Source organism: Tupaia chinensis, unplaced genomic scaffold, assembly GCF_000334495.1.
Source record: "Tupaia chinensis unplaced genomic scaffold, TupChi_1.0 Scaffold143913_1, whole genome shotgun sequence".
NCBI classification, from domain to species: Eukaryota; Metazoa; Chordata; class Mammalia; order Scandentia; family Tupaiidae; genus Tupaia; species Tupaia belangeri.
The window spans coordinates 2,720,136-2,735,386 of record NW_006203764.1 but is presented as its reverse complement, the minus strand read 5'-3'; the positions used below and the strand labels follow the sequence as shown (position 1 = coordinate 2,735,386).

General features: G+C 37.6%; 1 protein-coding gene across 3 annotated transcripts in view; it reads left to right on the top strand.

Annotated features, from left to right (window-relative positions):
- The window catches only part of UNC79 (unc-79 subunit of NALCN channel complex), a 240,162-nt gene that overhangs the window by 27,640 nt on the left and 197,271 nt on the right, over positions 1-15,251 (top strand). For all 3 annotated transcript variants that reach the window (XM_027767091.1, XM_027767090.1, XM_014582903.2), the window contains 2 exons: positions 530-585; positions 1,528-1,657. In XM_027767091.1, the coding sequence (XP_027622892.1) occupies positions 530-585; positions 1,528-1,657 (186 nt within the window). The remainder of the gene's footprint in view (positions 1-529; positions 586-1,527; positions 1,658-15,251) is intronic.

Genomic DNA, 15,251 nt, shown 5'->3' with positions numbered 1-15,251 from the left:
CCCAACTGGCTGACCCAGTAAAACTCTCATTCTAATCCATCTGTCTGCTGCTTGCTGTCTGTCCATCCTTGGGCAAAATAGGAAACTAAGCATCAGTTTCCTGTTTGCAATATGGCGGGTGTGAGAGAAGATGCACAAAGTGCTTAGTGCAGAATCTGGCATATAGTACATGCCCCAAACCAGGAGCTTTTATTATGATCCTTTCAGTCTAGTTTTTTTTTTTTTTTCTCTTTAGCTTTCCATTTAATGGATAGAAGTTTATGTTATATAAGTATGATTACTCAGAACTTTTCTTAATATTTTCTTTGTTAATGTGATCCATGAAATCGTTCTCAAGGCTCTTGGAATAAAGCTTATAGATAACAGTCAAGGCTTACATGATTTTTGAAAAGTATAAATATGTGGAGATGAGACATTTCTAATGTAATGACTGGAATGAAAAGTCATACGAAAGTAGTTCATTATATCTCAGAGAACGTTTTGCCTGGTATTTCCATTTCATGTACAAATTACATTTTCTTCCCTACAGTGTATCATTGTCAATTACTGGAATGCCTCATGAAATATAAACAAGAAGTCTGGAAAGTAAGTTTAACCCATACTTGCAAACCTAATTTATATAAGATATTAAATATTGCTTGCATATTAAAACTGCTGTTTAAGTCAAAGTTATCGATGTGCCGTTATATTGCTGTGACAGAACCTGTAATTCTTTCTTTACTGGCTAATTACTTACCATTTGGAGTAGAAATGATACTTTAAGACCAGAGTGCCTTGACAGATAAAGTAATTGGTTGTATCTTACAGTAGTAAACAAATATCACTGTATGACAAATATTATTGTATGACAAATAATTTAATTTAAAAGATTGCTTGAGAATCTGTCTTCTTTCAAATAGGAGGAATGAATTGCCAAGAAATGTGATTAGAAAAATTTGTTTGTTTGTTTGTTTTAGCTGTAGGCTTCTCCATAGAGAGACAGAGACAGAAAAAGAGGAAGTGAGAAACCCTCTCCTCCCCCAGGGGGGATGGCCACGCTGCAATCCCTTCTCCTCTCAAGATTTTGGCACACATGCACATGCGCCCAGCATTTTTTTAAGTGGCTGGGTCTGAGCCTTGAACTACACAGTCAGCCATGTGGGATCCAGTCAACTTAACCACCGTGCCACCAGCTGGCCCAGGAAAATGTTTTTTAAATGGAGATTTTGGCAAACTGGCTTATACTGTTCAAAAATTGTTGTTTAATCTGAATAGAGAAGAATTTGTTAAAAGATAGTGTATTTTGAACTCTACAGGTTCGTGTGTGTGGGAGTGTTCATTTACCAAAAGACCAGTAAATAAATAACTACTGAAAAATAATGTTTTTACTGTGAACTGATCTGCTAAGCAGGCCTGGATGATGAGATTCCAGGGAAATTACCACCTCAACCCCTCTATTGGAATTTTCACTGCTTTGGAAATGTGAAAGGACTACTTTTATTTTTATTTGATGGTGCTAAGTCAAAATACATTTTCTGTTCTCTTTAGGATCTTTTGTATGTGATTGCCTATGGACCTTCCCAAGTGAAACCTCCAGCTGTGCAAATGCTTTTTCACTATTGGCCCAACTTAAAACCTCCTGGGGCAATAAGCGAGTACAGGGGTTTGCAGTACACAGGTAAGAGGAGAAGAGCTCTGTGAAGCCCCGCCTTTATTTCTCCTGTGCCACATTTGTCTCTCTTTTTTGAAATCTTGCTGGACTACGTTTACTGTGCTTTTAGACATTGTCATAAACTCTTTCTGAAACTAGATGGTTTAAAGTAAGTTAGTTAAAATCAGTTTCAAAAGCATTCATGACATTATAGCAAGTGGCCTAATTCCCACCCTGGTTTGCAACACAGCTGGACTAGTGGGTTTATCTGTCGCCAGCATTAATCCCTACAAAGGCCTGAGTATAATGCTGCAGGTTTGCTCATCATTTGGCAGAACCCCAACTGGCTAATTCTGCTGTGATAAGAAGATTTGCAGCATTTTCAACATGGGAGCAGCTCATACAAATAAAAACTAAATGATCCCAATAGCCTAATTGGCCAGGAAGAGTCAGCAATTAATGAACTGTGTTGTAATTAAGCACGGGGAGTAAACAATAACTTCAAATGCAATGACAGATATCTACCAAAAAGCCCTGCAAAACAAACAGATAAACAAAACTCCAGTCTTGGGTTGCCCTTTATGTTCATATGTAATAAAACTGAAGAAACCTGTAGCTAATGGAACTTCTGACATCCCTGCCTACTTTCTTCTCCTCCTGCTTGTATACATATTTTTCTGAAAATAGGAGGGGTGGATATTTTTACCTGGTTAACCTTTACTCAAGTTATTGTGGGATTGTACATGGATGTTCAGAGAATCCACTCATTTGTTGGCATCGCTTGTCTTTACACAGGTGATTTGAGGTCTTCCTGGGGGATTTAACTTAATTCAGGTGCCTGATCTATGTGCCTAATAAAAGATTTAGCTGCTGTTTGGGCGCTTTTGGCCCTTGATGGGCTTATTCAAGACCAGAGTAAGTGGTAACAAAAATATAATGAACAGTAGGTACTAAGCAGATTTTGAAAAACTGAAAAATAATGTTTTATGTCATTGATAGTGGAGAAAGTTTAACTGTTGCTAAATGAATAATTTGAGTATAAAAGTAGCACACATTCTGGAAGCATTAGAATAAAAAGTGAATCCTTTGAAATATTTGGCACCAACCCCTTCTCAATAGATCCCTGAAATAAGCATTTACCTGATGTCTGAATGGGTAATACATATCAAATACAATTTATTCATTTGATAAATATTTCATGAATAATGCGCTTATTTTTGATGATCTAGGGACCAATGGGAAACTGGACCTCATGGAGCCCAATACAATGTAGATATGGAAACCTGTTCATTTTATTTCACCCGTATTTGTGGGATAGCTACTATTAGCCAGTCATTGTTCTAGGACTAGTGGCAAAGCCTATGGAAAAATTTGTCGTGACCTTTCCGACAACCCAGTAAAACCCCAGATGTCTTAGAGCTTCCATCTTGGTTGTGGGAGAAAGACCCACAAACTGCCTTATCGTGTAGCAGGCAAATACAGAGAGCTGTGAGAACACGCAGGGAGGGCTCCAAACGCATCGGAATGGTGGGCAAGTTTAGGGAGGGGTGTCCGTTAAAGAAGATGCTTAAGTGAGTTACATTTAAACTGGTGCCTGAAGGATATTTACACCCTAGATGTCAGCAGGTGAGTGAGTTCAGGGCTGAAGGAACTGCATAGGCTCCATGCAGGCAGAAGAGAGTAGTGAAGTGAGAGGAAAACGGTAGCCAGAGAGGAACCAGCAGGTGGCATAATGGTTATGTCTGGGCTCCAGTATAGTCGACAGGGGTTTGAGTCCTGGACCTGGTGGCTTAAAACTCACGTCAGGTTCATGTGGGCGCGTGCTCGAGATCCCAGGAGGAGATTGGAGGAGAAGGGATTGCAGTGTGGCCATCCCTTCTTGGGAGTGATTTCTCACTTCTCTGTCTCTCTGGGGAGCGCACACACCTTATAGCAAAAACCTCTCTCTAAAAAGGGAAAAAAGAAAAGTAGCCAGCGGTAAACAGAAAGCTATTAAGGCCTGTGAAGGGTTTGGATTTTATCCCAACTACAAAGGGAAACCAAGTACTTCAAGGTTTCAGATGAAGTCACTGGACGAGATTTTCCTGTTCACAAGCCCAGCAAACTGACAGTCTCTTCCTCTTACCCTGGTGGCCAGAGCCTCTAGGAAAGGCCATCCAAACCCGTCTTCACTAAACGAGCTCAGTCTAGGCAACTGCTCGCTCTCTGATCAAGATGTCTGTGTCTGATGGCATTCATCCTTCAGTCCATCCTTGAGACCATATATCCATACTCCCTTTCTTTTCTTTTCTCTTTTTCTAAGAATTATTTTATTTAACCTTGCTTATTTATTTATTTGACCAGACAGGGACAGAGTCAGAGAGAGAGAGTGAGAGAGAGAAAGTGAGAAAGCAAGCTGCCAGGGCCGGTACTCGAACTGCGGTTGGCCATGTGGGAGTCCAGCATCCATAACCACCACACCACTTGCCAGCTCTGATACTTCCTTTTTTTCAATGGTGTACTAGGATGTGTCTTACCTGCCAGGCACTGTGCTAGGCACTGAGGAAGTAGCCCTCTTGGAACTCCCACTCTATGTTATTTTATGTAGGAAACAAAAGATCTGGGAAAATATCAATCATTCTGATCTGTGTATTACTATTTATCTAGCACTGGCTGCTTATTAGACATTGTGTGTAGCTACTTATTATCTTATCGATTAGCTTGTTCAAAAAGTTGTGATGCACTTTTGCATAGAAAAGGAACCAGCAGTTAGCGTAATGGCTATGTCGCTGGACTCCCACGTGGTCGACCGTGGTTCGCGTCCCTGACTTAGTGGCTTAAAACTCGCTGGGCGCGTGTGTGTGCGTGCCCAGGATCCCGAGAGGAGAATGGAGGAGAAGGGATTGCAGCGTGGCCATCCCCCCTGGGGGGTGATTTCTCGCTTTCTGTCTCTTTCTCTGTCTGTCTGGCGAGCACACGTGCCCTATAGCAAAAACCTCTCAAAAAAAAAAAAAAAGAAAAAAAGAAAAACATAGAAAAATGTTGACTTTTCTGGTGATCCAATAGTATTTTTACCTTTTCCTAATTTTTTTTTTTTTTTTGGAGAGGTTTATGCTGTAGGGCATGTGCGCTTGCCAGACAGACAGAGAGAGACAGAGAGACAGAAAGCAGGAAATCACCCCCCCAGGGGGGATGGCCACGCCGCAATCCCTTCTCCTCCATTCTCTCTCCTCTTGGGATCTTGGGCATGCACGCACAACCTTTTCCTAATTGAACACGATTTATGAACCAAGTTTTTTTTTTTATTTATTTTTATTTTTTTTTATTTTTTAGGTTTTTGCCATAGGGCATATTAGTTTGTCAGAGAAAGATATAGAGAGATGGGAGAGGGAAAGTGAGAAATCACCCTGGGGGAGGCAGGGTAGTGGAATTGGCTATGTTGCAGTCCCTTCTCCTACAGTCTCTTCCCAGGATTTTTCAAGCCCGTGAGTCTGTTGCTCAAGCTGTAGTTGGCCATGTGGGAGTCCAGTGCCTTAACCACCACACCACCTGCTGGCCACATCACACCAAGTTTTATAGATATTTTCTTAATGAATACTCACAGAATCTTGGGAAGTACATTTATTTATTTATTTATTTTTGCTATAGGGAGGTGTAGTTGCTGGGGGTGGGCAGAGATAGAAAAATGGAGAGAACATTGCACTTTAGTGCTATACCGCATATTTATCTTGTAAGCAGCCTATAGTTATTTCTAAAACAATTTTTATGATCTTTGCCTTTTAAAAATTCTTATTCTTTATTCATGATGGAGTGCATTTGTGTATGCATGCACATGCATGTGATAGAGAAACACTCTCCATGGAGTCTGGTCACTCCATGATCACCTTCCTCAGTCCTCATGATTGCCTTCGTCCAGTCCTCTAGCTTGTTATTAGGTCTTGGGTGCTCATGCATACGCCTGGAATGTTTCAGGCCAGTTGTGCCAGGGATTCAAACCACAGTCACTAGGTGTCTTCCAGCACTGCACCTGGGCCTGCTACTGACTATACTGTAATGGCTGGGCCACATGATTTTTCCCATTTAATTGGAGTTTTAGTCCATTACTGTATTTATGATATTATTTCTATTCATCTTCCTGGAGGGGTCATAGAATTTCTTGATCTGTGGCTTGATGTCTTTTTTAACAAAAGACAGCTTTGGTAATCTGTCAGGCATTATTTCTCCTTTGTTAGTGATAACAGTACTGTACTAAGGTATGTTTTATTAATATAGTAAGATCCACAAGTATCAAGTATACAGCTGAATCAGTTATGTGAAATGTATAATGCTCATGTCATCGTCATCATCCTGACAAAGATAATGGAGTGTTTCCATCCTCCATAAATAATAGTGTGCCTTTTCTAATCAGCACCCCTCTTTCACTCTGAGGAAATATTGCTTTGGTTTCTGTATAATTCATATATTATCTAATTCAGGTATTGGTATAAATGGAGGTCAGATAGTATGTATTTTTCATGTGTGCCTTCATTCAGTCGGCATGATATTAGTGAGATTAATTCATGTTGTTGAGGATTTTAGTAGTTTATTTTAATGCTGATTATGTATTCCAGTGCATGAGTATACCTCAGTTTGTTGGTCAATCCTCTTATTGATATACAATTGGGTCGTTTCCAGTTTTGGACTAATATACAGGAAGCATGAACATCTTATACAAATCTTGTGGACAAATACATTTATTTCTTCTAAGCATATGTGTGCTAGAGGAACTGCTGGATAATAGGGTCCATAAAAAAATTCTAAACAGTTCTGTGAAGTATTTATGCCAGTTTACGTTCCTTCAACAATATATGAGCATGTCAGTTTTTATAAACTCTTGCTAACCTTTGCAATTGTCAGTGTTTTTTAATTTTAGCCATTCTGGTGGATGTGTATCTCATTTTGGTTTTAATTTATATTTCCCTAATAACTGATGAGAGCATTTTTATGTATTTATTGCTCAGTCAGATACCTTATTTTGTGAAGTACTGTATAAAGCGCTTTGCATGTTATTAATTTTTTTGTTATTGTTGATATGTAGTTGTTCTTCATGTAGCCTTGTATGAGTCATTTTTAAAGTTTGTGTATCACAGATATTTTCTTCCAGTCTGGGGATTGCTGTTGTACTCTACTCCCACTGTCTTATACTCACAAGCATGAGTTTTTAATTTTGATAAACTCAAACTTTTCATTTGTCTTTTCTGGTTATCATTTACTATCATGTTTAAGAAATCTTTGCCTTTTCTAGGGTTGTGAAGATAGTCTTCCAGAAGCTTTATAGTTTTATCTTCACATTTAGGTCTATGATTTATCTTAAGTTTAAATTTTTGATATGATGGTGATGTTTCCTTTATTTTCTTATGTATGTTTTTATCACCCTTTGTTGAAAAGTTTATCCTTTCCCCCATTTGAATTGTCTTGGCCCTTAGGTAATATATATATTATATATTTCTGGACTCTATTCTGTTTCATCGAACTGTACATTTAACTGTGTATCAATAACACTGTCTTAAATACTTTTGCTTTATAGTCTTGAAATGAGATGTTTCGACTCTCTAATTTTTTTGCTTTGATCATCTTGGGTGTTTTCGGTCCTTTACATTGCTTAAAAATTTAAGTATCATCTTTCAATTTCTGCCAAAAATAATCTTCCTGGGATTTTGCTTTGGATTGCGCTAAATCTGTGACTCTATTTGGAAAGAATTGACATTTAAACAATATTGCATTTTCTAGTCTATGAATGCAATATATCCATTATTTAGGTCTCATAAAATTTTTTAGCAGTGTTCTATACTTTTTCAAATTCTATACTTTTCAGTATAGACTTGTTTTTTTTTTTTTTTTTTTTTTTTTTTGCATTTCTTTTGCTAATTTCTATTTGATTTTTTGGATGCTGCAATGCCTTCTCCTCCATTTCTCTATCCTGTTGGGACTTTTGGTATCCATGCACATGTGTTCAGTGTGTTTTTCATACCACTGGAGCTGAGATTTAAATGGCATGGTTGGCAGTGTAGGACATTAAGATTTCAGGGCTGCGGGACCAGCAGTTAGCGTAATGGCTATGTTGCTGGACTCCCATGTAGTTGACCATGGTTCGAGTCCTGGACCCAGTGACTTAAACTCACGCTGGTGCGTGTGCATGTGTGCCCAAGATCCCAAGAGGATAATGGAGGAGAAGGGATTGTGGCGTGGCCATACCCCATGGGGGGTGATTTCTCGCTTTCTATCTCTCTGTCTCTTTCTGGTGAGCACACGCGCTCTATGGCAAAACCCTCTCAAAAAAAGAAAAGATAAGATTTCAGGGATGGCCTCTACCCCCTTTTTTTTCTCTTCCTAATCTGAGACTTCAGAAAACATTCAGTATTATTCATGAGTTCTCAGATATTCCATTATCTTTTTGAAAAAAGGAATTTATAGTTTGGATTTGTATGGATCTGTCTTCTAGTTGACTATCCATTTCTCCTGTTGTGTCCAATATTTTTTAAAAAGTTCTTCCAATGAGTTATTAATTTTATACATTCTATTTTGAGATTCTAGAACTTATTATTAACATTTTTAAAGAATTTTTGTTTCTCCATTGTAATTCTTATCATTTAAATAAACTATAAACTATTTTTTAATATTCTCTAATAAATTTAAGGTACTTAATTAAAATACTTATTTCTAATACCAAGTAGGGTTGGCTCCATAGCGCAGTGGTTGAGTGCTGTGTTTAGAAAGCAAAATCCCATATGGCTTACTGTGGTTCCAATCCTGGTTTGGGTGGCTTGTAAAACATACTAAGCTTATGTGCGTGTATACCAAAAATCCTGGCAGGAATGAAAAATGGAGGAAAAAGATTGCAGCATTACCATGCTTCATTGAGGGGTACTTTCTCTTCCCTCTCCTCACTTCTAGTGAGCACACATGTTATCTGTCAGTTAAAACAAAAACAAATAAATGTCTGTTATGTCATCTGTGTGTCTACTTCTTTTGGCTCTCTTTCTCTTGATTATGGGTCACATTTTCTAGCCTTTCGCATTTTGTAAATTTTTTATTGTATGATGGGCATTGTAAATAATACGTTGCGGAGATTCTGAACTATTTTGTGTATAAATGTATAGAGTATTTTATATATATACACACACACATATATATATATTTTTATATACATATATGTATTTTGCTGGAGTCAAGTTACTGGTATATTATCTTCAGCCAAGACTTAATTTTACAATTTGTTAAGCCAGATATATTTTGCTTTAAATCCTAAAGCACAGCTATTATTTCTCTAGAATTATCTTCAAAATCTATAGTATGTAGTGAAAACAGTGCTTAGAGGAAAATTACAGCATTTAAGATGACTTAGAAAGAAGGAAGATCTGGGCCAGCCTATGGCCTAGTTATTATGGTGGCTAGGTCCCATGTGGCCAGTCACTTGGTTTGAGTCCTAAACCCAGCAGGTTGAGGGACACATGGAGTGCATGTGTATGTGTACCCAAAATTCAAAAGGAGAGAGAACTGGAGAAGGGATTACAGCATGACCATACCCCATGGGAGGTGCTTTCTTGCTTTCTCTCTCACTCTCAGTCTCTGGAAAGTACACATGCTACCTGAAAAATTAAAAAAAAATAAGGAAAGAAGGAAGATTTAAAATTAATATTATAATCTTCCCTAGGAAACTAGAGAAATGAAAACAATTTTAGCCTAAAGCAAGCATAATAAAAGAAATAATAGAAATCAGAAAAGAATTCAGTGAAATTTAAAATAGGAAAACAACAAAAAAATTGGAAAAGCCTGGTTTTTATAATAATTTTTACTATAATTCCTAATTTAGATTAAATAGTTATATATCTTTGTGGATTAAAGTGTGGTTTTTCAAAGCATGTATAGAATATGTAGCAATCAAATCTAAGAAATAAATATAGCCACCATCTTCCAACATTTATTACTACTTATTGTTGTGTAAGTTTAAAATTTGCTCTCCTGGTTATTTGGGGAGAAATATTAAATTGTCACTAACTTTGTTTGCTCTATTGTACAATAATATTCTATATCTTATTCCACTTACTTATATGTACTCTGTTATCTGCTATCCAAGATTCCCCCATTTGTTTCCCTTTTTCACCTTCTAGTATCCACCATTGCACTCTCTACTTTCATACAGTCAAGACTTTTAGCTGTCACCTAAGAGTGAGGCCATACAGTGTTTGTTAAGTGAGGACATGTGATATGTATCTTTCAGAACCTGGCTTATTTCACTTAGTATTATTTCTTCTGCATTCATCCATTTTGCCTGAAATGAAAGGAATCTATCCTTTTTAGTGACTGAGGAGTATTCATTATTATATGCACCACCTTTTCTTTATCCTTTCATCATTTATTGGGCACTTAGATTGATTCCATATCTTAGCTGTTGTGAATAGTGCTGCAGTGAACACTGAAGTGTGGTTATCTCTTTGATAGATTGGATATATACCCAATAGTGGGATTACTAAACTGTAAGACTGTGTACACTCATCAAAGAGAGTGAAAAAGAAAGAGAGAAAGAGAGAGAGAGAGAGAGAGAGAGAGAGACTCCTAATGAGATGTGATTTCCCTGCATTTCCTTTTCTCCATTTCTCCATCCTATGTGCATTTTGGGAATGCACATACGTATGCCTGGCATGTTTTTCAAGCCACTGGGGCCTGAATTTGAACCATGATCAATCTTGTGAGACCTAGCTTTCCTTTTCTCTCTCTCTCTCTTTTTTTTTCCCCCCAGGGACCTTTTTGCTATAAGGCGTGTGCACTCACCAGAGAAACAGAGAGAAACAGAAAGCGAGAAATCACCCCCCACAGAGGGGGTGTCTATACTGCAATCTTTTCTCCTCCATTTTCCACTAGGGGTTTTGAGCATGCACGCACATGTACTGAGTCTGAGTTTCAAGCCCCTGAGTTCAGGACTTGAATGTGGTTGACCGTTTGGGAGTCCAATGACTTACATACCATGCTACCTGCTGGCCCTGAGACCTAGCTTTTGTAAGCACTGCACTACAGAACCTGCCATCTCAGCACCGTTTACTGAAGAGACCAATTTTTCCCCACTGAATTATATTGGGACCTTATCAAAAAGCAGTTGGCTAGAGTCAGAGGGGGGTCGCTTCCCAGCAAGGATACCGCAGTCTCCAGAGCATACAGCAAGTGGCCTTGCAAACATGCTGAGTCTACCCAAGCTTGGCTCATAGGTGTGTGTGTGTAGGGGGGTGTACAACAGCGGCCTTGCCAACGTGCTGAGCCGACCAAGGCTGTGCTCAAAGGTTGAAGGCTCAAATAGATCCTGGGGCCCCACTGGATCAGACTCCTCCAGGCTAACACCAGCAGTTGGCATGGAAGTTAAGGTGCTGGATCCCACATAACTGATCTGTGGTTTGAGACCTGGCAGCTTGAAAAGCATCCAGGGAATGTGTGTGTGTGTGTGTGTGTGTGTGTGTGTGTGTGTGTGTGCCCAAAATTCTGAGAGGAGATGGGAGGAGAAAGGATTGTTTTCTTCTTAAAATCACCCCTCTGGGGGGTGATTTCCTATTTTATCTCTCTCTCTGTTATATGATCAGTCCTAGGGAACGTGCTGCTTAGAAGAATATGCATTTTGTGACTGGGAGGTTGTTTGTTTTGGAGAGATTTTTTTGCTATAGGCATGTGTGCTCAGCAGAAAGTCAGAGACAGAAAGGGAGAAATCACCCCCTAGAGGGGATGGTCACACCACAATCCATTGTCCTCCCGGGATCTTGGGCATGGACGTACACATGCCGGTGTGAGTTTGAAGCCAGCAGGTCCAGAACTCAAACTGTGGTTAGCCATGTGGGAATCCAACAACATAACCTCTCTGCCATCTGCTGGCCCTGAATGAAGTGTTCTATGTCTATCAGGTTCATTTGGTCTCTGGTGTCATCTCATTGCAATTTTTAAAATTTATTGTTTGTTTAGATGAGTTAACTAAAGCTGAGAGTAGGGAGTTGAAATCCCAAATAGTTACTGTTGAGAGTCTCTTTTTAGGTCTAGCAGTATTTGTTTTATATATATGGGTACTCTGGTATTGAGTGCATACGTATTTACAATTGCTATATCCTCTTGGTGAATTGATCCTTTAAAACCATATAATAAGCCTCTTTGTCTCTTTTTACAAATTTTTATTTGAAGTTTATATTGTCTGACATTAGATTTGCTACTTCTGCTTGCTTTAGATTTACATTTGCATGTAATGTGTTTTTCTATCCTTTGTTCTCACTCTACATATGTGTTTATAGATGAACTGAGTTTCTTGAAAACTTTGTTTACTCTATTTACTGTATTTTTTGATTGGAGAGCTTAATCCATTTACATTTAAGATTATTATTAATAGGTATGGATTTACTCCTGTCATTTTGTTGGTCGTGTTCTGATTGTTTTGTGTTTCCTTTTTTTCTTTCTTCAGTTGTAGTTTTATCTTTGCTCTTGGCAGTTTCCCATGGTGGTAGGATTTGACTCTTGTCTCTTCCAATCTGTGTGATTGTTCTACTGGTCATTCATATCCTTTGTTTGTTTTAGGTTTTGAAACTATCAGTAAAACTGATGAATTTTTAGCCAGGCTAACCAAGAAAACAGAAAAAAGATGATACTCCTAATTCCTAGAAAGGACATAAAGGCTCTCATTAATTAATTGGGAGGATAACAAAACAATACTATGAAGTTTGTGTGCTCAAATTTGATGACTTAGGCCTAGACTATGGTCTCATGCTCACATAACATGATCTATCAGGTCTTTTTTCTGCATTCCTGGTGTGTTCTTCACAGTTTCTCACTTTTTCTCCCCCTAGTTCAGAGAGATTGTTGAAATCTGATCATCTTGTGGAACTGGCAGATAGAGAACTAGGCAAAAGAGGAGCCTCTTCTATCGCTCAAAATTGCCTTCTTTTTTTTGGATCATAGCTCTGTAATTCTTACATAACACTCTCCATGGTTTTTATTTGATTGTTTGTTTTTGTTTGTTTTGTTTTGTTTTCTATCTTGTCCAGGTTTTTTGTTTTGTTTTGTTTAATTAAAGTTTACTTATTATGAGAGAGGGTATTTTTTAAAAAGAATTATTTTTATTTAACTTTATTTGTTTATTTCTTTTAATTTGGCTACAGAGGGACAGAGAGGAGAAAGAGCGAAAGTGGGAAGCAAGCCACCAGGTCTGGGACTTGAACCGTGGTCAGCCATGTGGGAGTCCAGCTCCCTTAACCATCATGGCACCTGCTGGCCTGAGAGAGGGTTTTATCATGTCATGATACTCCTCCAGTCTCTTAGTCAGCTAGGATCATGGGCATAACAGGTTTGCTCATGTCAGCTCAGAATTTGAAACTTGTACTTTCCTACATGGCTCAGTTTCCTACCACCTAATAATCACTGCATCTGTGTCTTGTCTATTTTTCTGGTTATTCTCAGTAGGAAAATTGGCTCAAATTAGATTTTCTGTCATTTTGGAATTGGAACCCAGATTTTTTTCCCTATAATATTTTCAACAGTGGAATGTAACTTATTTGTATATGTAGTTCAGGCATATTTAAAAATTTTGTTCTATTGCTTCACATAAATGAAACATTTTATTTCATTGTAAAAAATGTGTAAATAAGGGCCAGCAGGTGGCATGGTGGTTTAGGCACTGATCTCACATGGCTGACTCTATGGTTTGAGTCCTGTAACTGGTGGCTTGAAAAATACTCCAGACACACGTACGTACATGCACAAAATCCCAAGTGGAAAATGAAAGAGAGGGGATTACAGCATAGCCATTCCGCTGGGGAATGCTTTCATTCTCTCTCTGGTGAGTACATACAACCCTTATGACAAAAATCTAAAAACAAAACAAGTGTGTAAATATTACTTCTTTGTTTTGTGCCATTTAGAGTTATAGAGGAGAAATCCTAGATCAGTGTGATTTTGTCTTTTATAAATATCTTTTTAGTTTTCTAGATTTTTAAAAAAATTATGTATACATTTATTTTAGTGAAATGTTTTCCTAAATATTTTCCCTTGATTTTTGCCTGTAGTATGAAGCATACTTTCAATCTGTAAATTCGGATCCTATTTTAATCTTTTCCTGGAAATTTTTCATTAATGATGTTCCAAATTATTGCTTTTCTTCCCATTATTTTGGTATATTCTTCAAAAACACCTGTAATTATTTAGGTCATATTTTCATTTCCTGTACTCTGTAGCTATTATACCTACTTCTTTCATATATTTATCTTTCCCTCTATATTGTTCACTTCTCATGTTGGCTTACCTTTTAATTTATTTTTCTACCCAAAATCATCTCTCCTATTTATTGTTTTCAGCAAGGATTTATAATTTTGCTATTTTATTTGTAGTTTGCTTACATTTATTTTGTCTTATATAACTTTTACTCTTCTTTGTCAGCTTTCCATTTCACTCTGAATTTCTTTTTTTAAGGATTATTTTAACTTAATTAATTAAATTAATTAATTTGATTTGACCAGAGAGGGACAGAGCAACAGAGAGAGAGAACAGAGGGCAAATGAGAAAGCAAGCCACCAGGTCCAGGACTCAAATCACAGTTGGCCATGTGGGAGTCTAATGTCTTTAACCACCATGCCACCTGCCAGGCCCTGAATTTCTTTTTTTCTTTTTTAAAGAATTATTTTATTTAACTTTCTTTCTTTCTTTCTTTCTTTCTTTCTTTCTTTCTTTCTTTCTTTCTTTCTTTCTTTCTTTCTTTCTTTCTTTTTTTTTTTCTTTCTTCTTTCTTCTAAGTTTGACCAGAATGTGGGGCAGTGTGTGTGTGTGTGTGTGTGTGTGTGCATGTGTGTGTGTGTGAAAGACGGTGAGAAAGTGAGAAAGCAAGCTGCCAGGTCCAGGACTCGAACTGCAGTTGGCCATGTGGGATTCCAGCACCTTAACCACCTCACCATCTGCCAGCCCCACACTCTGAATTTCTATGACTTTCTACTCTTGTTTTCTATATAGGCATATGTTCTTGCAACGTCTTGCAGGTGCCACATGTGTTCCTAAAATCTGTTGATTCAGAGATCAAAAATTTTCGGATATATGTTTCCTTTCAGTCATCAGTATGATGTTTCCTTTCCTTCGAAGTATATTTTCGGTTGGTCTTTCATTTTTTTCCCCTCTTAAAGTCAGTTATATTGAGATGTAATTTTAATTCAATAAAGTGTCTTATTTTAAGCATATAATTTGATAAGTTTTGACAGGTATGTACACTAAAGTGACCAACATGGTAATCGAAATATAGAACATTTTCGTAACTGTGCAAAGATTTTTTCCCCTTTTTAATCAATCTACCATGCTCCCCACCACAAGCAACCATTGGAGCTTCTTATTATCATTATTAATTAGTTTGACCCCTTCCAGGATCTCATATGAATGAAGTCGAATGATATGTACCATTCTTATATCTGTGTCTTCTATTCAGCATATTATTTAATTTTTTTATTTATATTTTTAAATTTCATTTTCTTTTATACATTCAATCACATTATTTAGCTTACAAAGTGAATCTTTCAACATGTGAACATTGCTCCCTAGTCCAGTTGATAAAACTATAAAATATCTTCAACAGATAATACCACATTTCTTTGTCCCATTAATG